The sequence below is a fragment of the Dipodomys spectabilis genome, unplaced genomic scaffold, assembly GCF_019054845.1.
Source record: "Dipodomys spectabilis isolate Male_0828 unplaced genomic scaffold, ASM1905484v1 ptg000576l, whole genome shotgun sequence".
Taxonomy (NCBI): Eukaryota; Metazoa; Chordata; class Mammalia; order Rodentia; family Heteromyidae; genus Dipodomys; species Dipodomys spectabilis.
Window position 1 is genome coordinate 447,389 of NW_024871253.1, and position 27,837 is coordinate 475,225.

The window sequence follows — 27,837 nt, forward strand, 5'->3', positions numbered from 1 at the left end:
ATGACTGGTGGTCTCAGGAAGGCTGGGCGTGTGTGTGTGTGTGTGTGTGTGTGTGTGTGTGTGTGTGTGTGTGTGAGTGAGAGAGAGAGAGAGTATAAAAGTGAGAGTGAGAGTCATAAGAGAGCTTAAAGGTGTTGGGAAATATAGGATCGGTGTGGGGGAGGAAGTGCCAAGCCCCTGGAAGAGTATGTGAGTAGGTTGGGAGCCTGCAACAGAGGACCAAGGAGTTAGCATTGTAGGTTAGTACCAAGGTACTAACCTCCTTACACTCAGGCCCGCAGAAAGTCTGCTTTCTAAACCTACATGATTATGGGGTGCAGGAGCAGTTATTACTCGTTTCTTCCCTTCAATGTGGAACTAAACTACATCTCTTAAGAATTGCTGAAATGGCACTTAGGAATTGACTTGGACTTCTGTTAGGTGGTCAGCACGTGTGTGGCCAACATATGTTTAGCAGAGTGCTTTTTCTTCAAAAACATTATATGGAAAGATAAAAACAACATCAAGCAAGTGGCCGGTTAGCTCAGTTGGTTAGAGCGTGGTGCTAATAACGCCAAGGTCGCGGGTTCGATCCCCGTACGGGCCAGGTGGTCTTTTTTTTCCTTTGGCCCCGCCTCAGTTCTTTTACCCGCCCACTGGGAGATCCTTCACGCGTGGACTACTGGTTTCAAGCACCGTTGCTGAAAACCAGGACGGTTAGCCATCTTCCCGAGCGTAAAGGAGCGGGGACGCCGAGAGCCCTGCGGCCCGCCCCGAACCCTTCCCTTTCCCCCGAAGGCTGATCGGAAATGGAAACCTTCCGCCAGGAGGGTTTCAGTCTGAAGCCAGGGGTTCATTCTGCCCCTGTCTGGCAGTCGTGCTCCTAGTCTTGTCCCCGAAAGCCTGGGAGTAAGGAGGCTGGCCGTGAGCGCATTGCTATTGCTAGGGGAAGGGCCTGGGAACTAAGAAAGACTCAGGATATAACCCTTAGACAGCAGCGGGTAGTCGTGGCCGAGTGGTTAAGGCGATGGACTAGAAATCCATTGGGGTCTCCCCGCGCAGGTTCGAATCCTGCCGACTACGAGGAATTATTTTTCCGGAAGCTCTCGGGATTCTCCAATCATGCGCTTCCGGCCAGGCCTGAAAGCTCTCAACAATCAGTCCCACCAGCACACCCTCGCTGAGAAGTTCGTCCACCCGCTCAGGTTTTGAAGGCGCCCTGTAGCCTCCAAAGTGGTATATTTCTCTAGTGCACTCGAGAAGAGCACCTGCCCCGGGCAGGCGCCGTGGCTTAGTTGGTTAAAGCGCCTGTCTAGTAAACAGGAGATCCTGGGTTCGAATCCCAGCGGTGCCTCGGGTCTTGTTCGCTCGCATTTTGTAGTTTATTGTTTGGTCTCTTGTACCCCTGTCGGTGGCTCTCCGATGGTTTCCGCTCTGACCAAGCAGGTGTTCTGGGCCCTGGCCTGTCTCACCTGGCTGGCCATCTTGTCCAGGTGAATGCCAAAACCCACGCTCACGCGTGGCGCACCTGGTAGCCCACCTGCATCCCAAGGCTCTTCCCCAAGAAACCAAAAACTCTAATAAAGATCCGGAATTTCAAATATCACAAACATGAACCTCGTGGCGGTCGGAGGCCGTCTGATTCCTCCGCAGTGACACTGAGCATGCTCACAAGCTCCCACGGGTAACGTCCTTAAAAGACCTTAGCATCCTTGCAAGGAAAACACACACACACACACCCCGTGGTCAGCGCGGGCCAGGCCTCACGCCGGTGGCGCTCCGTCCTCCAGGCCCAGTTCCGGCAGCCCCGGCTGGGATACCACCGCCTCTGTCTCCAGCTCGATGTCGGCCTCCTCCAGAAGGTTCCCCCTGGACACCCCGCGGTCCCGTGGGGGAGAAAGCCTCCTCCACGGCGTCCCAGGAGACCCATGGGTCCCCCAGATCTGCTGGCCACCTGGACCTCCACGGAGCCGAGCGGCTCTGTAATCAGGGCAACTTCATGCTCTGTTTTTCACCTAGTTCAGAAAATCCTCCACCCCTACTACTGGGGTGGTCCTATCAAGATGAACTCTGCTGCCTGTAGCTGCTGGTCTGTTGGCTAGACTGACTGGGAACTTGGCTGTAAGATCTAGTGGGGGTGGAGGGGTTGGCAGAGGGGTGGAGGAATAACTAGTGGGAAGCTGGTGTCCATATCTGCTTTGTTGACCATAGCTACTCTGCTGTCTATAGCTGCTCCACTGCCCGAAGGCGTTCTGTTGAAAGTAACTGCTCTGTCTGTTGTGTAGAGGGATGGCTGCTAGGAGGATAAGATGGAGGTGCTCTGACTGGTAGCATGGGGTAGCTCTCAGGAACCTGTGGATAATTCTACTTTGTCTATAGCCTAGACTGGGCTGATTATCAGCCTCTGTTCTAGATGGAGGTTGACTAGACTCGGCTGGCCGCTGCCCATGGGCTGGGACAGCAGGCTCAATGTCATATGCAGGTTGAGTTGCATGGGAGACCTGGGTGTGGGACTAGAGCGAGCATGGTGTCACAACCACCAGTGCCAGGCTGACCACAAACCGTTGCATTCTGACTCGTTGCTGGTGGCTCCCACCTCTAATCCTAGCTACTCAGGAGGCTGAGATCTGAGGATCACAATTCAAGGCCAGCCTGGATGGGAAAGTCCAATAAACCACTCAGAAAGCTGGACATGGTGCTGTGGCTTAAGTGGTAGAGCGCTTAGCCTTGAGCTGAAGAGCTCAGGGACAGTGCCCAGGCCCAGAGTTCAAGCCCCATGACTGACCCCCCCCCAAAAAAAAGTTGTATATGACTTCTGCCCATAAGTGGCAGGGGTCTGACCTGGGTATAGCTGACATCAGTAGGTTGTCCATAGGTTCCATAGCTTTGTTCCCTATATTCCTGGGCATATCCTTGAGTTGGCTGCACAGTGGGTGTAACCACTGCTTGGCTGTAGATATTGTAATCCGTGGATGCCTTTTTCTCTCCTTCCTCTTCATTCTTTCAATGTCCAACTCCTCTCGCTTTCCCTCTAAGCGTCCACAATTTTATTTTGGTTGAGTCCATTATATCTCTTTTGGCTTGGGTGGGGGTCTCATACTTTTTTTTTTTTAATATTTTTTTTTGGGTCCAGTCGTGGGCCTGAACTCTGGGCCTGGGTGCTGTCCCTCAACTCTTCAGCTCAAGGCTAGTGCTCTACCACTTGAGCCACAGCGCCACTTCCGGCTTTTTTTTCTGCTTATGTGGTACTGAGGAATCGAACCCAGGGCCTCATGCATGCAAGGCAAGCGCTCTACCACTGAGCCACCTTCCCAGCCCAAAGGGGGGAGGGGGTCTCATACTTTTATACTATCTATGAATTATATAGGACATATGATTTAAAATTTGCTGTGAGATTTTGGTTTTGTTGTTGTTGTTGTTGTTGTTGATTCTTTAACTCAAGGCCATCACTCTATCACTTGAGCCACAACGCCACTTCCAGCTTTTTCTGCTTATGTGGTACTGAGGAATGGAACCCAGGGCCTCAAGTATGCAAGGCAAGCACTCTACCACTGAGTTACCTTCCCAGCCCTACTGTGGGATTTTAGGGTCAGTACTTTAGCAAGCCTTTCATGGGTTCTTAACCTCAATCCTTCCCTAGACTCTGATGGCCTGGCTATGTGGAGAGTGCTCCTATCATGTGAATAAGGCAGATCTGGAAAGGCAGACTCCTGGAGTCCTGCGGCTGGATTTTAGAAGTAAATGCTAGAAAGACCAGGCTGGGCCTCTGAGCTGTTGTCACCTACTAAAACTGTTTGAAAACAACATAGTCTAGACACCAGCATTGGTCCACTGTGAGATATCTGAGTAAAAGCCTGAGCTTAAAGGAATTGCTGTCCCCAGGGCAGCCAGTAAAGCAACAAAGCCCAGTCCACCACACCATGTTTTGGCTGGTGACTCCCTGGATGCTGTGCATAAGTAATTCATTGATGGGACATGGAGTATGAAAAGGAAAACTTTCAGAAAGCTAGGACTCTCCTTCCTGAAAATGCGCAAAGTGGAGGATGCCATTGCTCTAAATTCACCTGTTTATTTCCAACATCTTTCATCAAATGTGACTGCCCAAAGGTAAACTTTACCACAAAATCTTTCTGTGTAAGGAGCTTTGGCTTCTGTTAAAGTGTGAACTATTTCCACCAAAGTGGAAAAAAATGATTCAATGTTTTACACCTTAGTTTCTAGATTCTGAAAGTGAAGTCCACGGATGTGCCTGGCTTTGGGGCAGCTATGAACACCCAGTATTGTGTGCATTTTCCTAGGAGGATGGGCTGGGGCCTGGGCTTTCGTTGATCTGAAACTGTTTAGGCCTTCCTTTCTGCATATGTTGAGTGGCCTAGTCTAGGTACAAAAAATGGCAAGGACTTGCATGCATGAGGCCCTGGGTTTGATTCCTTAGCACCACAGAAGCAGAAAAAGCCAGAAGTGGCACTGTGGCTCAAGTGGTAGAGCTCTCGCCTTGAGCTGAAGAGCTGAGGGATAGCGGCCAGGCCGAGTTCAGGCCCCATGACCAACAACAAAAGAAAGAGAGAAAGAAAGACAGGAAGGAAGGAAGAAAGGGAGGGAGGGAGGGAGGGAGGGAAAGAAAGAAAAGAAAGGAAAGAAAGAAAGAAAAAGAGAGAAAGAAGAAAGGAAGAAAGGAAGCAAGCAAGCAAGCAAGCAGGCAGACAAGGAATGCTAGGGCCAGAAAGGAGTGGGGGCAGGAATTGGAAAGGATTTCAGGAAGGAGGTGCTAACCTCCTTCTAGAAAGGTTCTATTAGAAAGACTTGCTGTTTCTCCTGGGAAAAGCTGGGATGACTTGTGTCTCTCTACTGTCTGCTACCTGGAAAAAAAAAATCTAATAACTTAAACCTCTTACTGAAGTCCTCCCCCACCCAAGTACTCATGAGTGACACCTTAGAAATGACCTGGCCACACAAATCACAGAACTGGCATATGGAATAAGATGGTCAACTCAGACAGGCTGAGTCCAGGGAGGCTGCAGGCTGTGGGACAGGCACTAAGTTATAAAAGACCCCACACATCTTTCAGGGGCTCTTGGCAAAGAAGAGAATAGTGAACATATAAACAGTGTAGAGACTCAGTAAACAGCCTAGAAGACTTTGAGTCCTCAAAGCCAGGTCCACTGCGGCTCTTGTGGTCCAAGAGCCCCTGGCTTTCTGTGGGGCTTCAGAGGCAGGTAGAAGGGCCCACTGGACCACCCTGGGAGGGAACTGCAAAGCCAAGGTTAGACCAGAGGGTAGGAGGAGGTAATGTGAGTCTACAAACTGGAAGGAGGTCAGAGACAGTCTTGATAGCCTGTTCTGGCATCCCAATCACCTAGCTTAACGATACCTTCATGATGTCTTCTTAACTCCAGAAATCATTCTCTCTGCTTTTCAACTGTGTGTGGGAAGCCGTGTTCCCTGCCTCCTCCCCACCCCTACTCCAAAATAGACAACTGGAGGGGCTGGTGTTCATCTAGAGATCTCAGGGTCATGAACGGCCCCCAGCTTATCCTGTAACCAGACAATCCCATCGCTTCTCTTCGAAGCCCTGCCTGGAGGAGGGAAGGGTCGAGATCCCCAGGTGTGGGATGGCAAAGAGACAGAAGGGAGCTGGGTGTTCTCAGCGATCCAGGAGGAAGGTGTGGGGGCGAGGCCCAGAGCACACTCCCTTCTCCCCACTTCCTCCACGTTATTTCCTGGGAGGAGTTCGAGCTGCAGGACCGGAGGCTTGGAGATTCCCCGGCCCCAGATTCCTAGTGCTCGGCTTTTGGAGCCAGGTGGTCCCTACAGGATCACCAGGATGTTTGCAACTCGGACCGCAGCAAACGCAGTACGACCTCTAAGGACGAGCGCGCGGACGGCAGTGCGTGTCGGCTCGTTGGTCTAGGGGTATGATTCTCGCTTCGGGTGCGAGAGGTCCCGGGTTCAAATCCCGGACGAGCCCAGTTTTACTGATCTGGCTGACACCCCCTCACACCCGGGCGCAATGTGTGGATCTGGGATCACAACTCTTTTACGACACCCGGGCTCGGTGGTCAGCGCGTTGCTGCCCAGCGCACTAAGCGCAGCGGACGTGCGTCTAGAGTGGAGCCCGACACGGGCTTTCGGCTCCCGGCGTCCGGCTCCGGGCCGGGCACCCGTCACCCAAGCGGATTACGAGGCGGGGGGCGCGGCCACCAGTCCCGGTGCGCGCCGAGAGCCAGGAGCCCGCGGCAGCCGGGGAGGCCCGACCTCTCCGTTCGGTCCCCGCCGCTCGTGACCGCCTTTCCGGGGACCCGAGTTCAGTGGGGCCCGCGCATCGTGCCTAGGCCTCCGCTTAGCCTCTTCCACGATGGGGAAGATCCTCAAATACCCGCCGCGCCCGGAGCGGGCTGAGCACGGCCACCATCCCAGATCAGGGATCTGGAGCGAACTGCCACCAGCTCACTCCTCGTTAGTATAGTGGTGAGTATCCCCGCCTGTCACGCGGGAGACCGGGGTTCGATTCCCCGACGGGGAGGCGCAAGTCTTTTTAAAGGTTTCCGGTGTAGATCCATTCATTTTTATTTTGTAAATGCTCCTGCGGGCACCGAGAAAGATCAACAAATATAGAGAAGGAGGAAAACGGGGAGAGGGGTTTGCCGGGACCGTTGGCCTCGCGTGGGTCGCCCCCATGGGTCTGTGGAGCTAAGCCAACTAGCTTAGGCCCGAGGCGTAACCGACTTGCTGCTCCCTCGGACCTTTGCAGCTGCAAATGCACGGCCCGGGTGCGGCGGCTGAGCTCTTCACCTTCCGCCACGCCGCCAGTCCGTATTTGCACCCCGGCCCAGGATTAGGCTTGCAGTCGGGGGCGTTCGCGGCCCGGAACTCGCACGTCCCGAGCCCAAGCGCGGGAAGTGAGGTTCTTTTCTTGGAGGGTGGGATGGCTCCCCTCCACAGTCTGCAAGTCTTCCAGGCAACTTTTTGCCGACCATGGGAAAACGCGAAGAGGTTAAGAAAAAGGAACTGCGTTGGCCGGGAATCGAACCCGGGTCAACTGCTTGGAAGGCAGCTATGCTCACCACTATACCACCAACGCTCACAGGAGATAGGGCTTTCCGGAGTTGCTTAAGATGACCACGGTGGGTCTGACTGTGGCCCGCGCTTCCCACGTGAAGTACGAGAGAAGTCGGCTGCTCTATGCGCGCGCGCGCGCGCGCGGGACTCCGGGCTTCCCGGTGCGCGTGGCTCACCCTATGTGCCAAACAGGATTATTCCCAGTCTACAGAGGAGGAACCCAGACCAAGCGGGAGAAATAAGGGATTTTTGAGAGTCATCAGCGGCGATGAGCTTGGGCACAACGTTTTCACACACACACACACAAAGCCCAAACACGTAGAAATCGCCTTTTTTTGGGTGATCTCAATGTGTCCCAAGGGTAGAGAATTGGGGTTTATGCTAAGTGCACCCTAGTAAGTGCTGAGGTCTAAGTGCTAAGGGTTAACGCCTCTCTCGCTGTTCCGAGTTAGGACTTCAGGGACATCTCGGAGGCGGGGCCGACGGCGAGTCTCCGCCCCTCACTGCCGGACGCGCGTCCTTGTGTAGCAGATCCGCGAAGAGCGCGGCCGCAGGGCCTCGTGGCGCAACGGTAGCGCGTCTGACTCCAGATCAGAAGGTTGCGTGTTCAAATCACGTCGGGGTCACAAGCGAAATATTTTTTGTTTTCAGATTTGTGATAGTGTTTTTCAAAGAAAAAAATTAATCTTAGGATAAAACAAATAGGGCAGGAACTTATATTCTGGACTTTCTCTTTTTTTTCTAAAGCACCCTCATGTCTTTTTTTTTTTTGCAATTTTTAAATTGTGATTAGGTGATTACATAATTTCACAAATTTGACAGTATTGTGGGATAGTGAAGCTTACTTAAAGTCACAAACACATTCTAACCTTCATGGGGCAAATTGTCTATCCTGGTCTATAACATTTATGAGTTCTATGAGCTTTGACTATACAGTTATTTCTTCCACATGTACATTTCTTTTGCATAGCATCAGCTGTTCCCTCTTTCCTGCTCATTCCCTCCCTCCCATCGCTGCTATTAAGTTGCTTGGTTCGTTTTAATCAATGTCCAGTGCAGCTGATGGGTCCCACTGTTGATGTTTTCCCCTGTTTCCTTCTAGTTCCTTATCCTCCTCCTAGTTTCCCTCCGATGTGCATATATATACTATATATGTGTTCAGCAGCATGGGGTCATTTAGTAATGATTCGACCAGATGAGTGGAGGTCCTTTGTTTCTCGAGTCTTGTTTACTTTGTCGTCTCACCTTACATTTTGGATTTAGCATCCACTTATCAGGGAGACCATGTGCCGTTTGTCCCTTTGCTCTTGGATTACCTCGCTCAACAAGATTTCTAGTTCCATCCATTTCTCTGCAAATTCCATTACTTAGTCCTTTCTAATGGCTGCATAATATTCCATTGTGTATAGGTACCACAATTTTTGTATCCATTCATCTGTGGTGGGTCATCTGGGTTGTTTCCATATCCTGGCTATTGTGAACAGTGCAACAATAAACACCGAGGCGGGGCGGGGAAGGTGGCTCAGTGGTAGAGCGCTTGCCTTGCATGCATGAGGCTCTGGTTCGATTCCTCAGCACCACATAAGCAGAAAAAGCCGGAAGTGGCGCTGTGGCTCAAGTGGTAGAGCGCTAGCCTTGAGCTGAAGAGCTGAGGGACAGTGCCCAGGCCCCACGACCAACAAAAAAAAACATGGAGGAGCATGTGTCCTTGTACACTGGTTCCTGTTGTTCAGGATACATGCCCAGGAGTAGTATAGCTTTCTGAGGACCCTCCAGACTGCTTGTGTACATTCCCACCAGCAGTGTAATAGGGTTCTTTCTCCACATCCCCTCCAGCATTTGTTGCTGGCTGAATTTAGGATGTGTGTGGCCGTTCTGACTGGGGTAAAGTGGTATTTCAGAGTTGTCTTTATTTGCATTTCCTTTACAACCAGGCCCCATGTGTTTCTTTGCCATTTTTATCTCTTCTTCTGAGAAGACTCTCTTTAGTTCCCTTGCCCATTTAGTAATTGGCTTATTGCCTAATGTCTTTTAAATTAAGAATTTGGGCACTATCTTAATAGATGATGGGGTTTTTTCACCCAGTTCTAAGAATAGTAGACATGATATAAGACTTTCTTTGATCTGCAGCTGTGTTATAGGTTGTTAAACAATATAGAGGTGATATTCTTTGAATTGTAGGTGTGTCATGAGTTGTTTAGCTCCAGGAAAGTTCTGCTTCAGAGAATACTTGCCCTTAGTTATACTTGATTGTTCCCTCTAGACAGCTTGCTTCAGTAGAACAAGTTTTGCTAGTCCTCATGTGACATCTGCCTTGGTGTGTTTTTTGCCTTTATAAGCTTTGTAGTAACTGCATTTGGGGCTACAGGTTCTTTGGGATGCTAGTCTGACTGCAGTCGCCGGCTTTCTAATAGACTCCCAACTGACTACTCAAAATGTGGCTTTTCTGTGTCTCACTGATCCAGTTCCAATATAACACTTTGGCCACTACAGAGGCACCTCAGGACTGCCCATTAGTGTTGCCTAGGCTATCAGCCCTAGTGCTGTGTGGAATGCCCTCTGTGGACAGCGTATGAGGTCACCATATACTATAACTTCCCCTTCACTGTGGGAAAAGACAAGAGTGCCTGCACAGAGCTCAAAGCAGTGGCCATGTGCATTATGGTCACTACTGCTGCCTGCTTGCCGTAAAAAATAAATAAAAAAAAAAGTTGTATCACCAGAAAATGTCCCTGGTGAAAGAATAATCATTAATTTTATTTAAAAAAAAAAAGAATTTGGGCACTCTAATTTCATTTTGCTGTGTCTGCCCATTAAAAATAGCAATATCTTTAATCTCATAGATACTTTAATATAGTTTGATTTTCTAATTTTTACTTTATTCTTATTATCTTTAGTTGTACAAAGATGTTTTATTTCAACAGTCAGTTTATAAGTACAATGAATCTTTTTTTTTTTTTTTTTTGGGTCCAGTCATGGGCCTGAACTCTGGGCCTGAGCTCTGTCCCTTCAGCTCAAGGCTACCACTCTACCAGTTGAGCCACAGCGCCACTTCTGGCTTTTTTTTTCCTGGTTATGTGGTGCTGAGGAATCAAACTCAGGGCCTCATGTATGCAAGGTGAGCGCTCTACCACTGAGCCACCTTCCCAGCCCAGTACAATGAATCTTGATCACTGACACCTCTTTCTATTCTAATACATCTCTTCACCCCCACCCATTCCCCCAAGTTATCTGAGGTTTCAAAGATATTTTAGATATCCTAGACTGTAGGATAGACTGTATCCTACTATGGAATATTCATGAACATTCAGTTTTGTGCAAAAAAAATCTATTTGTAACAATAAACATTTTTTTAATTGGGAAAGAATGTGGTAATACTGGATTATTTTAAAGTACTAATCATTTACAATGATCATCCTCCACCACTGTTTCCATTTTTGACAATCTAATTTATATTTGTCAATGGCGCCCATAATCTTTTTTTTTTTTTTTGGGGGGGGGGGCCGGTCATGGGGCCTGAACTCTGGGCCTGGGCGCTGTCCCTCAGCTCTTCAGCTCAAGGATAGCGCTCTACCACTTGAGCCACAGCACCACTTCCGGCTTTTTTCTTTTTTCTTATGTGGTGCTGAGGAATCGAACCCAGGGCCTTGAGCATGCAAGGCGAACGCTCTACCACTGAGCCACCTTCCCAGCCCTGCCCATAATCTTTTTAATTTTTTTGTTATTATAATGATTAGAGAGATGATGTTCAGAGAGGTTACGGTTGCATAAGTAATGAGTCCATTTTTTTTTTAGGATAATGTCACTCCTTCCCTCTCTCCCAGTTTTTCCCTCCCATCCCACCCACATAGTTCATTTCCAACATAGTGCCTAGTATGATGCTGCATTTGTTCACCCTTTCTCCTCTGTAATCATCTCTGCTAATTTTTTTGCACACCAATACAAGAGCAATACGACGATATAGTCACTATAATGATAACAACCTAAATTTGATGTTTATTTTTTAATCATTCTGTAATGAATAAGCAATTATTCTAAAACTGGACATTTTGCTTGGCTGATTATCTGCGCTTATTTCTTCCTATTTAAAATATTGCCCAAAGCATCTTTTGTTGTTTTCTCTTTTTATCTCTGCTGAGTTAAGTCTATGACACAAATCCCTCAAACTTCAGTTTCGAGATTCAAATTCTCCTAACTACTATCAAAAGTGGTGTGACTATTTTTGGGGGGGGGGCAGGGAGGGCCTCCGGTCATGGGGCTTGAACTCTGGGCCTGGGTGCTGTCCCTCAGCTCTTCAGCTCAAGGCTGGCGCTCTACCATTTGAGCCACAGCACCACTTCCAAATTTTTTCTTTTTGTGGTGCTGAGGAATCAAACCCAGGGCCTCATGCATGCAAGGCAAGCACTCTACCACTGAGCCACTTTCCCAGCTCCGTGGTGTAACTTTGTGGTGTGACTTTTTCATATGTAAGAAATTTCTTTTATCTTTTTTTTTTGGCAGTCCTGGAGTTTGAACTCAGGATCTGGTCACTGTCCCTGAGCCTCTCCGTGTTCAAAGCTAGCACTCTACCACTTGAGACACAGCACAACTTCTGGGTATGCAGTACTGAAGATTTGAACTCAGGGTTTCATGCAGCCTGGGCAAGCACTTTACCACTGAGCCACATTCCCAGTCCTATTTTACCTCTTTTATTAATTTTTTTCCCCAATGTTGTCTTCTTGTATTCAAATTTTGGGGCCTTTTTTTTTTTTTTTTTGGTTGGACATGGGCCTGGGCGCTGTCCCTCAGCTCTTCAGCTCAAGGCTAGCACTCTACCACTTGAGCCACAGCACCACATCCTACTTTTTCTGCTTATGTGGTGCTAAGGAATCAAACCCAGGGCCTCGTGCATGCAAGGCAAGCACTCTTCACAAAGACACCTTCCCAGCCCCTGAAACCTGATTTTTTAAAAATGTTTTTAGTTATCTCTAGGCTTCTCTCCTCAGACTAGAACCACAGGATACACAGTTTTGCTGTTTCTGGGATTTTTTTTTTTTCCACTCAAGGCTAATGCTATACTTTGAGTTTTGTTTTTTTTTTTTTTTTTTTGGTCCGGTCGTGGGGCCTGAACTCTGGGCCTGGGCGCTATCCCTCAGCTCTTCAGCTCAAGGCTAGCGCTCTACCACTTGAGCCACAGCGCCACTTCCGGCTTTTTTTCTTTTTGCTTATGTGGTACTGAGGAATGGGACCCAGGGCCTCAGGCATGCAAGGCAAGAGCTTTACCACAGAGCCACCTTCCCAGCCCTAAGGCTATACTTTGAGCCACAGCATCACTTCTGGTTTTCTAAGAATTAATTGGAGATAGAAAAGTCAGTTTATCTCTTCCAAATATGAAAGTGACAGCAACAAGGCAAATGTGTAAGTCACCATTGCCTTCAAGTTCTTTCTGAGAAAGTATGAACTTGAAAAGTCTAAGATATGTGGGGGATGAGGCTTGATGATTTTGGCCACTATGCTGCCAGTCCTGGGGCTAGAACTCAAGGCCTGGGCACTGTCCCTGGGGCTTTTGTGCTCAACGTTAGGGCTCTAACACTTTGAGAAACAGCCCCTCTTCTGGTTTTAATGGAAATAAGAGTCTCAAAGAGTTTTCTGCCCAGGCTGGCTTTGAACTGAAATCCTCAGATCTTACCACTTGAGTAGCTAGGATTATAGGCTTGAGCCACCAGCACCCAACTGTAAAAAATCATTTTGTTATAAGATAAATGTTTTCCAGATACATACTTTCCTGGAGTCTGTGTACCGTAACCTCCAGGTGATTCAGAGCTCATTTTAGCTGCAGTCCTCCACCAACTCACTGAGAACAGACTTTTTTCTTCTTGTTGGTCGTGGGGCTTGAACTCTGGGCCTGGGCGCTGTCCCTCAGCTCTTCAGCTCAAGGGCGGCACTCTACCACTTGAGCCACAGTGTCAGGTGGGTTTTTTGTTTGTTTGTTTTTTTTTTTTTTTTTTTTTTGGGTCTGGTCGTGGGGCCTGAACTCTGGGCCTGGGCGCTGTCCCTCAGCTCTTCAGCTCAAGGCTAGCGCTCTACCACTTGAGCCACAGCGCCACTTCTGGCTTTTTTCTTTTTGCTTATATGGTGCTGAGGAATCGAACCCAGGGCCTCAGGCATGCAAGGCAAGCACTCTACCACTGAGCCAACTTCCCAGCCCTGTTTGTTTGTTTTTATAAAACTTCTGTCATGCCAGGCGGTGGTGGCTCCTGCATGGAATCCAAGCTACTAAAGAGACTGAGATCTGAGGACCACCTAAGCAGGAAAGTCACTGAGACTCATATCTCTCCAATTAGCCACAAAGAAAGCCAGAAGTGGAGGTGTTACTCAAGTGGTAAAACACCAATCTGAGGAGGGGAGAGGGTCTAAGTGGTAAAGCCAAAGTTCCCTGAGTTCAAGACTCAACAGCAGTCCAAAAAGAAAAAAAAAAAAAAAAGGAAAAGAAACAAGAACATTTTTTTACAGTATATACTCTGTGTGTGTGTGTGTGTGGTGTGTGTGTGTGTGTGGTGTGTGTGTTCTATTTTGTGAGATCTTCAGCTCAAGTGCTCTACCACTTGAGCCACAGTGTCACTTACTGTTTTCAGGTGTATAACTGGAGATAAGAAGCTCTGGAAGGATGGTTGGTGAAAAGCAAAGGAGGAGGTAACAATCCTTGATAGGAAATGTACTCATTACCCTATTCATGTAACTGTAACCCCTCCGTACAGTATTTTTACAATATAAAATATATATGGGGGGGAGGAGAAAGGGTCTCAGGACTAAGCTGGGCACTAGTGGCTCACACCTGTAATCCTAGCTACTCAGGAGGCTGAGATCTAAGATCATGGTTCAAAGCCAGCCTAGGCAGGAAAGTCCATGAAACTCTTATCTCCAATTAACCAGCAGAAAATGAAGTGGCTTGTGACTTAAGTGATAGAGCTCTGGCCTTGAGCTGAAGAGCTCAGGGACAGCGCCAGGCCCAGAGTTCAGGCCCCATAACCGATAAAAAAAAAAGAAGAAGAGTCTCACTAACTTTCCTGCCCAGGCTGGCTTTGAACCATGATCCTTAGATCTCAGTTTCCTGAGTAGCTAGTATGACAGGTATGAGCAACCAGCATGTGGCTCAGTGTACTTTTTTTCTTTGTTCATGGGGCTTGAACTCAGGGCCTGGCCACTGTCCCCTGCTCTTTTTGCTCAAGGGTAGCCTCTACCACTTTGAACCACAGCACTACTTCAGTTTTCAGGTGGTTAATTGGATAAGAACCTCAAGGTTTTTCCTGCCCTGGCTGGCTTTGAACTGCAATACTCAGATCTCAGCCTCCTAAGCAGCTAGGATTACATAAGATTACAAGTGTGAGCCACCAGTGATTGGCCCAATGCACTTTATTTCTTGTTATTCTTCCTTTAGTAAAAGGAAGCTTTTTCTGGAACCAATTGGGACAGATGACACAGGAAGATGATGCTATAATATCCTTGTGCCCTAGAGTCCTTAAATTCTTACCTGTATACTATATCAGAAGATTTTTGGGTCTTTTAGGAAGATTTGATGGGTCAGTACAGGTTTTAGTTTTTTCTAATTTTTTTTTTCCTAAAGGGAGGGAGGGTTTGCAAGTTGCTCAATAATCTCAGGAGGCTGAGATCTGAGGATCGTTTGAAGCTATCTAGAGAAAGAACAGTAGACAAGAGGACTGAAAATCTATGCAAGTTATATACCAATGCTTTCACATTTTATATAAAGAATTCGATCATCCAAGAATTTTGGTATCCGTTGAGTCCTGAAATACCAAAAGAGCACTTTCACTTTACTTACTTTATGTTCCTTTTACTTTACTTTGGTCTTTTATTTCATTTAGCGCCTTATTTAAACTTTGATGCGGATAGGACAGTGCAGAAAACGGTGTTGGAATAATTGGCTTTCCATCTGGCATAGAACAAAGTTAGACCCCAGTTCACACACATACACAGACAAATTCTGATAATACTAAAGATTTATATTTTTAAAAAAGGCTATGTAAATAAATGTGGAAAATGACATATAACTGTGCGGAGGGATGGGAAGTGGAACCTAAGGGAAAGCAAAGGGAGTGACATTGTCCAAAAAAAAAGAAATGTATTCATTATCTGACACGAAATGTATAACACCATAATAATAATAATAATAATAATATGATATATAAATATAATTGAGGACTTGGGAAACGAACCTGAATCTAGCAAGCCCCGGCTGGCGGCTTCCTGAGTCCAGCGATTGCGTCACAGGAAACCGAGCCAATGAGAATCGAGTATGGGTGGCACGCTCAGCCAATGGGACTGGGGCGGGAGATTTGAACGTGCCTCGGCTAGCTGGAGAAGAAGTTCGCGGGCGATCGAGAGGGGTGCTGTGCTTCGGGACCCCGGTTGTTGAGCTGGCCTCCTTCTAGGGTCCTTCCGCCAGGAGAGGACAGGTGATCGGACAGGTCGGGGTCCGTTGGGCGGGTCCGCGCGCTCGGAGCCGGGCTGCGAGAGGTCCCGGGCGGAGTGAGGGTCCTGGGAATGGGTGGAACCGGTAGTAGGCGGAGGCGGGGAGACCTCCGCGCGGACGGGCTCCGACCCGGCCTCCCTGGCTAGCGCTTCCGGCTGCATCGGCTCGGCGTCCGCTGCCTTTCTGCCTCTCATCGCTCGGCCTTCCTTCTCCGTGCAGCTCTCCTCCTCCCTTTTTATGTAAGGATGGCCCAGAAGGAGAACGCCTACCCCTGGCCCTACGGCCGGCAGACGGTAAGGCCCTTGCCTTGTTACCCACCCCTCCCTACGCCCCATTTAAAGGCTGGTTCCTGCTCTGAGACCCAGGGCCCTGCAGGGGGCGCCCTTCTGCACTTTTGTCCCCATTGTGCTCCTGTGGGCGGGCGCCAGGAATTTGCTTGCAGAGTCATGTATTATCAGCTGCTGCTCGCTTGAATCTGACCCTCCAGTGACTCCCTTTGCAGAACTGAGACGACTTGCCATATGCTTGCCATGTCTAGGACTGAGCAAACCCGTCTAGTCTTCAGGCTGAGTCCACCTTTTACCCAGAAAACATAAACTAGAAGAGGATACATAAAGCTACTGTTAAAAGGTTTAGGACCCCCAAGGTTTAGGACCCCCTCTCTCTTTCTCTCTCTGTCTTTCCCTCTCTCACGCGTTAATGATTCTCTCTTTTTTGGTCCATCCTGGGGCTTTCCCTGTCCCTCAGCTCTTCAGCTCTTCAGCCCAAGGCCAGCGCTCTACCACTTGAGCCACATTGCCACATCTGGTTTTCTAGTGGTTTATTGGACATAAGAGTCTCATGGACTTCCTGCCTGGGCTGGCTTTGAACCTTTGAACCGAGATCCTCAGATCTCAGCCTCCTGAGTAGCTAGGATTACAGGCGTGAGCCACCTGCACCTGGCTGTCTTTTCTTTCTTTTATTTATTTTTTTGTCGGTTGTGGGGCCTGAACTCTGGGCCTGGGCACTGTCTCTCAGCTCTTCAGCTCAAGGCTAGTGCTCTACCGCTTGAGCCACAGCGCCACTTCTGGTTTTCTAGTGGTTTATTGGAGATAAGAGTCTCATGGACTTTCCTGCCTGGGCTGGCTTTGAACCGAGATCCTCAGATCTAAGCCTCCTGAGTAGCTAGGATTACAGGTGTGAGCCACCAACGCCCTGCTTTCTTTTCTTTATGTATGGTTTATTCACATGTGTATCTGTGGGAGGTCAGGGGGAAGGCACAGAACTCAAGGGAAAAAGGGTGCAAAAGTGCAACAGTAGAGCTCACTGGATACTGATGAAAATGAATAGGGCTGGGAGAGAATGAGGGAAGGGAAGAAACTGTACAAAGGAAATGTACTAATTACCTGACTCACTGTAATCCCTCTGCACATCACTTTTATAATAGCAAGGTGTGTGGGGGGGGGAAGACCTAGGACAGCCGGGCACCAGTGGCTCATGCCTGTAATCCTAGCTACTCAGGAAGTTGAAGCCTAAGGATCAAGGTTTGAAAGCAGGCCAGACAGGAAAATCTGTGAGACTTATCACCAGTTAGCCATCAAAAAGCCAGAAATAGAGTTGTGGCTCAAGTGGTAAAGTGCCAGCCTTGAGCAGCACCCAGTCACTAAGTCTAAACACCAGTACAAAAAAAGTCTAGGGGCTGGGAATGTGGCTTAGTGGTAGAGTGCTTGCTTAGCAAGCATGAAGTCCTGGGTTCAATTCCTCAGTACCAAATAAACAGAAAAAGTCAGAAGTGGCACTGTAGCTCAAGTGGTAGAGTGCTAGCTTTGAGCAAAAGGCTCTCAGGGACAGTGCCCAGGCCCTAAGTTCAAACCCCAGGACTGGCAAAAAAGTCTACATTCATCATTTAGAATTTATTATTTGTTAAAAAAATTATATATATACATATATAATTATATGTATAATTATATATATAAAATTTGTGATACTGGGGATCAAAGCCAGGGCCTCTGTGACTTACTGTATCACTAAGTTTGCATCCCCAGTTCTGGGATTTATTTTAACAACTGGTGTGAAATAAGGTTTCAAATAGATTTATTTTTCCTGTTATCCAAACATGTTTCATTGAAGTGTCAATCCTCTGATTTGAAATGTATATTATCTATTTCTGAACTGGTTTTGGTTCAGCTTGTTATTTGTCAATCTATTAATATCACAGGGAACAGGTGTTTAAGGACAATTGGATCTTCTTGCTAAAGAAAAAAAAAAAACAAAAAACTGGCTGCCGAGTACCTGTGGCTCACTCCTGTAATCCTAGCTACTCAGGACTCAGGAGATCTGAGACTCGAAGTTCAAAGCCAGAAGTGGAGCTGCTACTCAAGTGGGAGAATGCTAGATTGCCTAATCAAGAAAGCTAAGTGACAGGACCCAGTTCCTAAGGCACAAATAAAAATAAAGGAGCTGGGCTGGGAAGGTGGCTCAGTGGTAGAGTGCTTGCCTTGCATGCCTGAGGCCTTGGGTTCGATTCCTCAGCACCACATAAGCAAAAAGAAAAAAGCCGGAAGTGGTGCTGTGGCTCAAGTGGTAGAGCGCTAGCCTTGAGCTGAAGAGCTGAGGGACAGCGCTCAGGCCCAGAGTTCAGGCCCCACGACTGGACCCAAAAAAAAAAAAAAATAAATAAAGGAGCTGGGCACCTGTGGCTCACGCCTATAATCCTAGCTACTCCGATAGCTGAGATGTGAGGATCACCGGTCAAAGCCAGTCCGGACAAGAAAGTCCATAAGACTTATCTCCAATTAACCACCAGAAAACTGGAAGTGGTGCTGTGGCTCCAGTGGTAGAGCACTCGCCTTAAACTGAAGAGCTGAGAGACAGCGCCCAGGCCCAGAGTTCAAGCCCCACAACCAACAAAAAATAAATAAATAAAAATTTAAAAATAAAGGGAGGGGGGAGAAGGAAAGAAATAAATAAGCAAAGTAGTGCTGTCCAAGCTTCACTCCCTGTTAGTGGGGCTCGGGCATCTTCAAGAGTCCATTTCTTGCCCTGTCTCCATCCTTCCTGGAACACTGAGCACTGAGGTGTCAACAGTGGTGTCTCGAGAAACTATTGGCTCTTTTATTTTGTTCACGTTCAAAAGAAAGTGTGAAGAAGCTGGAAGTGAAGAAGTGGACCAAGGCCATCAGTTCCTTGACATCCTCAGAGTCTGAGACTGTACAGGGTCAATACTGGTGTTGGGGTAACTTTCAAGGCTTCATGGACCTTACCCATGCCTTAGTAGTCTGAGGTTTTGATATTGTTGTTGTTGTTGTTGGTCCTGGGGCTTGAACTCTGGACCTGGGTGCTGTCCCTCTGCTCTTCAGCTCAAGGTTAGCATTCTACCACTTGAGCCATAGCCCCCATTTCCGGCTTTTGGTGTTTAATTGGAGATAAGAGTCTCTTGGACTTTCCTGTCCTGATGGCTTCAAGCTGTGATCCTCAGATCTCAGCCTCCCTAGTAGCTAGGATTACAGGTGTAAGCCACCGGGGCTTCTTCCAGTACTGGGGCTTGAACTCAGGGTCATTGAGCTTGTTGGGCTCTCTTGTTCTGGCTGGTGTTTTACTACTTGAGTCACACCTCCAGTATGACTTTTTGCTGCTTAGTTGGAGATGGAATCTCACAAACTTCTGGCTTGACTGGCTTAAAATATTGATTCTCCAGTTCTCAGCCTCTTGAGTAGCTAGGATTACAAATTCAAGATGCTTTTTTGTTCTCTATCCGAATGATTTTGAACTGAAGGCCTGTGCTTTCTAGGTAAACACTACCCCTTCAGCCATGCCCTTAGCCCTTAGGTTATTTCTAAAACCATCTGATTATGGGCTAGGAATAGAATCTTGTGGCTAGGGAGTCAAATCATGATGTCAGTGTTTTTCTTTAAAGTGGGGGTGGGAGGTGGTGGCTCTTTTAGCCAGTAACTTAAATGCTACTTACAGCACATTCCAGCCCCAGTAGCTGAAATGCTACTTGTAAAACATTCCAGCCTGGTCACCAAGACAAAGGCACCTTCATATCCATCCCATGCTTCTTCTCAGTCTCAGTCAGGCCTGAATACCCTGCCTCAGAGAGTCCTCCGGAAGGATCCTACCATCCCATCTGCACTTGTCTTCATGAATCGCACCAACGGCCAGCCCCCAGGTATCTGGGCTGGGTTGGGCTGGGCTGCACTGGGCAGATGAGGGGCCTAGCATCCGTGGGAACTCGTGGGGATGAGAAAGTTGAAGGAAAGGCTGAATCTGTTTGTTCTTTCTATAGCTGCTCCTGGCCAGAAAGTGTTGGAAAACAGCAATGGGGTCCCCAACTTCATGTAAGTGCTGCATACCTGGGGGATGGAGAGGAAGATGGGACAGAGGAGGAGCCAGGCAATAGGGGAAGTAAAATCTAAGGGCAGCAAGAGCAGGGATAAAGAGCCATGGGAGCTGGGTGCCAATGGCTCCAGCCTGTAATCCTAGCTACTCAGGAGACTGAGATTAAGGATCGAAGGTTAAAGCTTGCCCAGGCAAGAACGTCCATGAGATGTTAATATCCAATTAATCACTAAAAACCCAGAAGTGGCGGTGTGGCTCAAGTGATGGAGAACCAGTCTTGAGCAGAAAAGTTCATGGACAGCATGCAAGTCCTGAGTTCAAGGCTCCAGTATTGGGAAAGAAAAAGAAGGAAAAAATGGGGATGAGGGAGCAGAAGGAACTGACTTGTGGGTTGTTGTCTTCCTCTCTTTGTAACCAGTCGGCCCCTCACGATCGATGACTTTGAAATTGGGCGTCCTCTGGGCAAAGGCAAATTTGGAAATGTGTACTTGGCTCGTGAGAAGAAAAGCCATTTCATTGTGGCGCTCAAGGTCCTCTTCAAGTCTCAGATTGAGAAGGAGGGTGTGGAGCACCAACTGCGCAGGGAGATCGAGATCCAGGCCCATTTGCAGTATGCTGTTCACCCCTGCACCTAAGCCCCTCTATGAACCCATCACCTCCACTCACTATCAGTGTAGGCCACTGGCCCATTCTCCCCCTTCTTCCTCCCAGTCTTGATCCATGTCCGGACCCCAGTTCGTGCATCCTTCTTGGCTCCCTAGAGCCAAGATCCAGTCTGAAGCTTCCTCCGTTCCTTCCCCCAGGCATCCCAACATCCTGCGGCTCTACAACTATTTCTATGACCGGAAGAGGATCTACTTGATTCTGGAGTACGCTCCCCGAGGAGAGCTGTATAAGGAACTGCAGAAGAGCCACACGTTTGATGAACAGCGAACAGCCACGGTCGGGGCTGGTGGGCATCTGGGGAGACAAAGTCTGGGAACGTGAGGCTAGGGATGCTACTTGTAGTTGGAGGCCTGATTGCCTGACCTTGATCCTCCAGATCATGGAGGAGTTGTCAGATGCTCTGATGTACTGCCACGGGAAGAAGGTGATTCACAGAGACATAAAGCCAGAGAACCTGCTCTTAGGGCTGCAGGGAGAGCTGAAGATTGCTGACTTTGGCTGGTCTGTGCACGCTCCCTCCCTGAGGTATGGTGAGCCCAGTGCAAGGCTGGGATATTCGACCGAAAACCCCTCTAGCTCTGGTGACCTAGGGACACGGTTGAGACACTCACTTTAGTCACTCAGATTTTCCATTTGTATATTCTTGCTATACCATTATCAGAACACATTTCTTTTTTTTGTTTTGGCCAGTCCTGGCACTTGAACTCAGGGCCTGGGCACTGTCCCTGAGCTTCTTTTACTCAAGGCTAGCACTCTACCACTTGAGCCACAGCACCACTTCCTGCTCTTTCTGTGTATGTGGTACCATGGCATCAAACCCAGGGCTTCGTGCATGCTAGGCAAGCACTCTACCACTAAGCCACATTCTCAGCCCAAAACATTTCTTCTTCTTTTTTTTTGGGTCGGTCTCGGGGCTTGAACTCTGGGCCTGGGTGCTGACCCTCAGCTCTTCAGCTCAAGGCAAGCACTCTACCACTTGAGCCACTTCTGGTTTTCTGGTGGTTTATTGGGGAGATAGGAGTCTCACGGTCTCTCCTGCCTGGCTGGCTTTGAACCGAGATCCTCAGATCTCAGCCTCCTGAGTAGCTAGGATTACAGGCGTGAGCCACCAGCGCCCGGCTAAGCACTTCTTTTTTTAAGGAAATGTTAACACAGAGTGGTCTTGAACTCCTGGGCTCAAATGATCCTCCTGCTCAACCTTCTGAGGAGCTGGGACTCTAGGCATATATCACTGTGCTTGGCTATTCACATTTACTCAGGGCCTGGGCACTGTCCCTGATTTTTTTTTTTTTTTTGCTCAAGGCTAATACCCTACCATTTGAGCCATAGCTCCACTTCCAACTTTTTGATGGTTAATTGGAAATAAGAGGCTCATGGATTTTCCTCCTTCAGTTGGCTTTGAACTGCTATCCTCCGATTCTTAGCCTCCTGAATAGCTAGGATTATAGGGTTTCCTTTTTGCAGTGCAGGGATGGAGCGCTGGGTCATGCACATGCAAGTCAAGAGCTATAGCACCATGTTATAGCCCCAGCCTGAGCATGTGGCATACTACATAGGCAGCTATGTCATGTTTCAGTGGTTTTAATTCCAGAATGATTATTGCCCTCAGCTCTTTTGTTAACCTAAGTCTTTCACAGGGCTAAGATTAAAGGGAAAGAAAAGACCCTCAATGTGTGGCCATGCCAGGGCTATGGTTTAGATCATCACCTAACCCCTCTCCTGGTTTGGTTGGAATACTCCTCTAGTGCATCTTGAACTCTTTTGGCTCCTTGCTATCAGCTTCTTTATTCGTCTTCTTTCTTCTGCTTCTGCTTCTTCTCCTTCTCTTCCTCCTCTTCCCCCCTCCCTTCTTCCTCCTCCTCTTCCTCCTCCTTCCTTGTCCTGGTCCTGGGGCCTGATCTCAGGGCTTGGGTGGTGTTGTCCCTGAGCTTATTTTTTTCTTTTTTGTTCAGTCCTTGAGCTCTTCAGCTCAAGGTGAGCGCTCTACCACTTGAGCCACAGCACCACTTCTGGTTTTCTGGTGGTTTATTGGAGATAAGAGTCTCAGGGACTTTCCTTCCCTGGGCTGGTTTTGAACTGCGATCCTCAGATCTCAGCCTCCTGAGTAGGATTACAGGCGTGAGCCACCTGCACCGGCTTTCCCTGAGCTTCTTGCTCAAAGCTAGCGCTCTACCACTTGAACTTCTGTCTCTTCTGCTCAGGCTGGCTTCTAACCAATAGCTAGGATTGCAGGCATGAGCCACCAGCGCGCCCAGCTTTTTTGTTTGTTTGTTTTTCTCTGATGCTAAGGCTTGAACTTGCAGACTTACACTCTCATTTGGCTTTTTCTGCTGAATGCTGGTGCTCACCATGTGAGCCACACCTTTACTACTAGCTCCTTGCCATTAGGCAGCAAGGAAAGCAGTATCTCTCTGGCCTGGGACCCCTGTCCACCTGTTTCATTCCACAGGAGGAAGACAATGTGTGGCACCCTAGATTACCTGCCCCCGGAAATGATTGAAGGGCGCACGCACAACGAGAAGGTGGATCTGTGGTGCATTGGGGTGCTCTGCTATGAACTTCTGGTGGGGAACCCCCCCTTTGAGAGCGCCTCCCACAACGAAACATACCGTCGGATTGTCAAGGTGGGAGAAAGCTGGGATTTCCTGGGCTGCATGGCTGAGGGTGGGCAGGGTAGACCTGCAGGGCCCAGTTGAACTCTCTCCATAGAACGGGTGGTCAAGCCAGATGCTGGTGGCTCATGCCTGTAATCCTAGCTACTCAGGAGGCTGAGATCTGAGAATCAGGTTTCAAAGCCATCTGGGGCAGGAAAGTCTGTGAGACTCTCATCTCCAGTGAACCACCAGAAAACCAGAAGTGGTGCTGTGGCTCAAAGTGGTAAGAGTGCTTGCCTTGAGCAAAAGAGCTCAGGGACAGGGCCCAGGCCCTCAGTTCAAGCCCCAGAACCGACAAAACACACACACACACACACACACACACACACACACACACACACACGGGTGATGAAGGTTGACACACACTCAGCAGTCCTTCCCTCTCTCTCCACACCTGCAGGTAGACCTGAAGTTTCCCCCTTCGGTGCCCTTGGGGGCCCAGGACCTCATCTCCAAACTGCTCAAGCATAACCCCTCTGATCGGCTGCCGCTAGCCCAGGTCTCCGCTCACCCTTGGGTCCGGGCCCACTCTCGGAGGGTGCTGCCTCCCTCTGTCCCTCAGCCTGTCTCCTGATTGTCCCTGTCATAGACTCCAGTGGCATCTGTATATCTGTGTATATGGAAGGAGGAAGGGGGTTTATCTGCTTTTCTGTTTTCTGTATCCTTTTTATTTAATAAAGGCTATAGCTTTTTGTATTGATGTGGGTATTTCTACATAAAATCTTTGTCCCCTATCCCCTAGGAGAAGGGTGTCCTATCTTAAGAGGTGGAATGGCTCCAACCACGCATTTTCTTTTTTCTTTTTTTATCAGTAATGGGGCTTGAACTCTGGGCCTGGGCACTGTCCATGAGCTCTTTCAGTTCAAGGTGAGCGCTCTACCACTTGAGCCACTGCACCATTTCTGGTTTCCTGGTGGTTTATTGGAGATAAGAGTTTCATGGCCTTGGGGCTGGGAAGGTGGCTCTGTGGTAGAGCGCTTGCCTTGCATGCATGAGGCCCTGGGTTTGATTCCTCAGCACCACATAAGCAGAAAAAAAAAGCCGGAAGTGGCGCTGTGGCTCAAGTGGTAGAGTGCTAGCCTTGAGCTGAAGAGCTGAGGGACAGCGCCCAGGCCCAGAGTTCAGGCAGCATGACCGCCCCCCCCCCCCCAAAAAAAAAAAAAAAAGTTTCATGGCCTTTCCTGCCCAGGCTGGCTTTGAACCGTGATGCTCAGATTTCAGCCTCCTGAGTAGTTAGGATTACAGGCTTGAGCCATTGGCACCCAGCCAACCATCCATTTTCTTGTTCCTGTTTTGACTCCCAGAACCTGGAGGTGTTTAGCACCCATTCCTCTACTTTCCATCAGTAGCCATGTCTATCTGCCTTCTCCTGAGTTCTACTCTTCCTTTTCCTGGCTCATTCTCTGCGTCTTAGCCAACCTAATAAAAACAGTTCATGTCAGCCGGGCGCTGGTGGCTCACGCCTGTAATCCTAGCTACTCAGGAGGCTGAGATCTGAGGATCGCGGTTCAAAGCCAGCCCGGGCAGGAGAGACCCGTGAGACTCTTATCTCCAATAAACCACCAGAAAACCGGAAGTGGCGCTATATCTCAAGTGGTAGAGCGCTCGCCTTGAGCTGAAGAGCTGAGGGACAGCCTCCAGGCCCAGAGTTCAAGCCCCACGACCGACAAAAAAAAAAACAACAGTTCATGGCTGTAGCCCAAAGTTGTCCCTTTTTTTGGGGGGGTTGGGTATGAAGAGGCTGAGTACTAGGTTTGAATTCAGGGCTTTATGCTTGCTGGGCATGCGCTTGCTCCCAGCCTTCTTTTGTACTTGTTTTGTTCTTGTGCTGGTACTAAGGCTTGAACTCAGGTTTTTTTTTTTTTTTCATAAAACCAATTATTTATTTAAAGCTATAAAAAGAGGCAGATAGTTGATAAAATAATTGAACTCAGGTTTTTATACTCTCCCTTAGTTTTTCACTCAAGACTGGCATTCTTATCACTGAGCCACACCTCCACTTGTGGCTTTTGATTGGTTATTTGGGGATAAGAGTCTCTTAGATTTGTCTGACAGAGCTGGCATTGAACCGGGATCCTTAGATCTCACTATCCTGAATAACTAGATTTACAGGCATGAACCACCAGTGCTTAGTGTTTTTTGTTTGTTTGTTTGAGCCATGATCCTCCCCATCTCAGCCTTCAGTGTAGCTAGGAATACAAGCATGAATAATCACACCTGGCTTTAAAATGGTCTCCCACCTCCCCTCCCCTCCCCCTTCGTGGTCAGATTTAGTATAGGAGTGAATAGAAGTTACATATGGTTTCATTCTCAAGTAGGGTGCTTTTCATAGATGGTTTTGTCTGAGGGGACTGGCATATTAACCACTGAGTTCCAGTCATTGCCGTAAGTTTGGTTTTTGCTTGCTTCTGAGACATGGGTCTATGTATTCCAGGCTGGTTTTGACTTGATATCCCCCTGCCTCATCCTTCCTCGTAGTAGGTTTACAAGCATGTCTAACGTATTGACATAGTCTCTAAGTAACTATGCCCAGGCTGGCCTTGAACCCCACAAGCTCTACCTCCCTAGTAGCTGGAATTACAGGTATTTGCCACCATTCCAGCTTATATAAATATTTGATATCATTTTTCTTGAACAAAGTTTATTTTAGTCCTATTTTACTAATATCTTTTTTTTTTTTTTTTTTTGTCAGTCATGGGGCTTGAACTCTGGGCTTGGGTGCTGTCCCTGTGCTCTTCAGCTCAAGGAGAGCACTCTACCACTTAAGCCACAGTGCTACTTCCGGTTTTCTAGTGGTTTATTGGAGATAAGAGTCTCACTGACGGGCTGGGAAGGTGTCTCAGTGGTAGAGCGCTTGCCTTGCATGCTTGAGGCCCTGGGTTCAATTCCTTAGCACCACATAAGCAAGAAAGAAAAAAGCCAGAAGTGGCGCTGTGGCTCAAGTGGTAGAGCGCTAGCCTTGAGCTGAAGAGCTGAGGGACAGCGCCCAAGCCCAGAGTTCAGGCCCCACAACCGGACCCAAAAAAAAAAAAAAAAAAAAGTCTCACTGACTTTCCTGCTCGGGCTGGCTTTGAACCGTGATCCTCAGATCTCAGCCTCCTGAGTAGCTAGGATTACAGGCGTGAGCCACCCACATCCAGCTCACTAATGTTTTGTTTTTTTTTCCTTAAGTTTTGTTGTATTATCAAATACTTCTTTTTTGGCCATTCCTGGGCTTGAATTCAGGGCCTGGGCTCATTCCTGAGCCTCTCTGTGGTCAAGGCTAGTGTTCTACCACTTGTACCACAGCCCTACTTCTGGCTTTTTCTGTTTGTGGTACTGAGGAATCAAACCCAGAAGAAGCTCATTGACTACACTCAGGCCTGAATTCAAGTTCTAGGACCAACACAAAAATAAAAATAATAGAGTTAGGACCCAATGGCTCACTGTCTACTTATGAGGCTGAAATCTAAAGATCATGGTTTCAATTCAGCCCAGGTAGAAAAATCCATGAGGAAAAAAAAAAAGAAAAATTCATGAGAAGCCAGGCACTGGTGGCTGAAGCCTGTAATCCTAGCTACCCAGGAGGCTTAGATCTGAGGATCCCGGTTCAAACCCAGCCCAGGCAGGAAAGACCATGAGACTCCTATCTCTAATAAACCACCAGAAAACTGGAAGTGGCGCTGTAGTTCAAGAGGTCAGTGCCCAGGTCCAGAGTTCAAGCCCCATGACCGACCAAGAAAAAGAAAAATTCATGAGATTCTTATCTTTAATTAACTGCCAAAAAGCCAAAAGTGAAAGTATGGTTCGACTGGTAGAGCAGCAATTTTTATTTTTATTTTTTTATTGGTCATGGGGGCTGAACTCTGGGCCTGGGCTGTCCCTCAGCTCTTCAGCTCAAGGCTACTCTACCACTTGAGCCACAGCACCACCTTCTCGGCTTTTTCTGCTTATGTGGTGCTGAGGAATCAAACCCAGGGCCTCATGCATGCAAGGCAAGTGCTCTACCACTGAGCCACCTTCCCAGCCCCCCCCCCTTTTTTTTTTTCCTTTTTGGTGCAAGGATTTGACTGAGCTACTACCCACCCCTTTCATTTTAGTTTTAAAAATATGACCATTAGGCCTAGGCTGGAAAGGTAGCTCAGTGGTAGAGTGCTTGCTTTGCATGCCTGAAGCCCTGGGCTTCATTACTTAGCACCACATAAGCAAAAAAAGCCAGAAATGGCTCTGTGATTCAAGTTGTAGAGCGCTCACCTTGAACTCAAGAGCTGAGGGACAGCACCCAGGCCCAGAGTTCAGGCCCCATGACCAACAAAAAATAAAAATAAAAGGGGCTGGGGAGGTGGCTCAGTGGTAGAGCGCTTGCCTTGCATGCATGAGGCCCTGGGTTCGATTCCTCAGCACCACATAAACAAAAAAGCCGCAAGTAGGCACTGTGGCTCAAATGGTAGAGCACTAACGTTGAACTGAAGAGCTGAGGGACAGCGCCCAGGCTCAGAGTTCAAGCCCCTGACCAACAAAAAATAAATTAAAAAAAATATATGTATGTATGTATGTGTATATGTATAAGTATATATAACCATTAGGCAGTGGTGCTCACTAGATGCTATGTTAAAATGAACTATACAACTTGTAGGTGGGGACAGGAGGGGAATACTGGGAGAAAGCAAAGGAAGGGGTATCATTGTCCCCCTAAAAATGTACTTTACC

General features: G+C 48.2%; 1 protein-coding gene, 7 non-coding genes and 1 pseudogene across 10 annotated transcripts; 7 read left to right on the plus strand and 2 right to left on the minus strand.

The window, feature by feature from the left end:
• Positions 1-512: 512 nt before the first annotated feature.
• Trnai-aau lies at positions 513-586 on the plus strand. Its single transcript has one exon. It is a non-coding gene; the product is annotated as a tRNA-Ile (tRNA).
• Positions 587-980: 394 nt separating this feature from the next.
• Trnas-aga lies at positions 981-1,062 on the plus strand. Its single transcript has one exon. It is a non-coding gene; the product is annotated as a tRNA-Ser (tRNA).
• A 197-nt stretch (positions 1,063-1,259) lies between these two features.
• Positions 1,260-1,333, plus strand: Trnat-agu. The gene has a single exon. It is a non-coding gene; the product is annotated as a tRNA-Thr (tRNA).
• A 409-nt stretch (positions 1,334-1,742) lies between these two features.
• On the minus strand, positions 1,743-5,356 carry LOC122100394 (annotated as a pseudogene).
• Positions 5,357-5,875: 519 nt separating this feature from the next.
• Trnap-cgg lies at positions 5,876-5,947 on the plus strand. Its single transcript has one exon. It is a non-coding gene; the product is annotated as a tRNA-Pro (tRNA).
• A 483-nt stretch (positions 5,948-6,430) lies between these two features.
• Trnad-guc lies at positions 6,431-6,502 on the plus strand. The gene has a single exon. It is a non-coding gene; the product is annotated as a tRNA-Asp (tRNA).
• A 486-nt stretch (positions 6,503-6,988) lies between these two features.
• Trnag-ucc lies at positions 6,989-7,060 on the minus strand. Its single transcript has one exon. It is a non-coding gene; the product is annotated as a tRNA-Gly (tRNA).
• Positions 7,061-7,592: 532 nt separating this feature from the next.
• On the plus strand, positions 7,593-7,664 carry Trnaw-cca. The gene has a single exon. It is a non-coding gene; the product is annotated as a tRNA-Trp (tRNA).
• A 7,706-nt stretch (positions 7,665-15,370) lies between these two features.
• Positions 15,371-23,846, plus strand: Aurkb (aurora kinase B). 3 transcript variants are annotated; one of them, XM_042670806.1, is made up of 9 exons: positions 15,371-15,491; positions 15,728-15,801; positions 19,556-19,658; positions 19,776-19,827; positions 20,247-20,438; positions 20,632-20,770; positions 20,871-21,019; positions 22,944-23,118; positions 23,549-23,846. In XM_042670806.1, exons 2-9 carry the CDS (start codon positions 15,754-15,756, stop codon positions 23,720-23,722), a joined length of 1,032 nt encoding a protein of 343 aa, XP_042526740.1. In that variant the 5' UTR covers positions 15,371-15,491; positions 15,728-15,753; the 3' UTR covers positions 23,723-23,846. The 3 variants fall into 3 exon arrangements, with proteins under 3 accessions (XP_042526740.1, XP_042526742.1, XP_042526741.1); XM_042670807.1 differs by having other exon boundaries at positions 15,487-15,503; XM_042670808.1 differs by lacking the exon at positions 15,728-15,801 and having other exon boundaries at positions 15,381-15,491.
• The last annotated feature ends 3,991 nt before the right edge of the window (positions 23,847-27,837 follow it).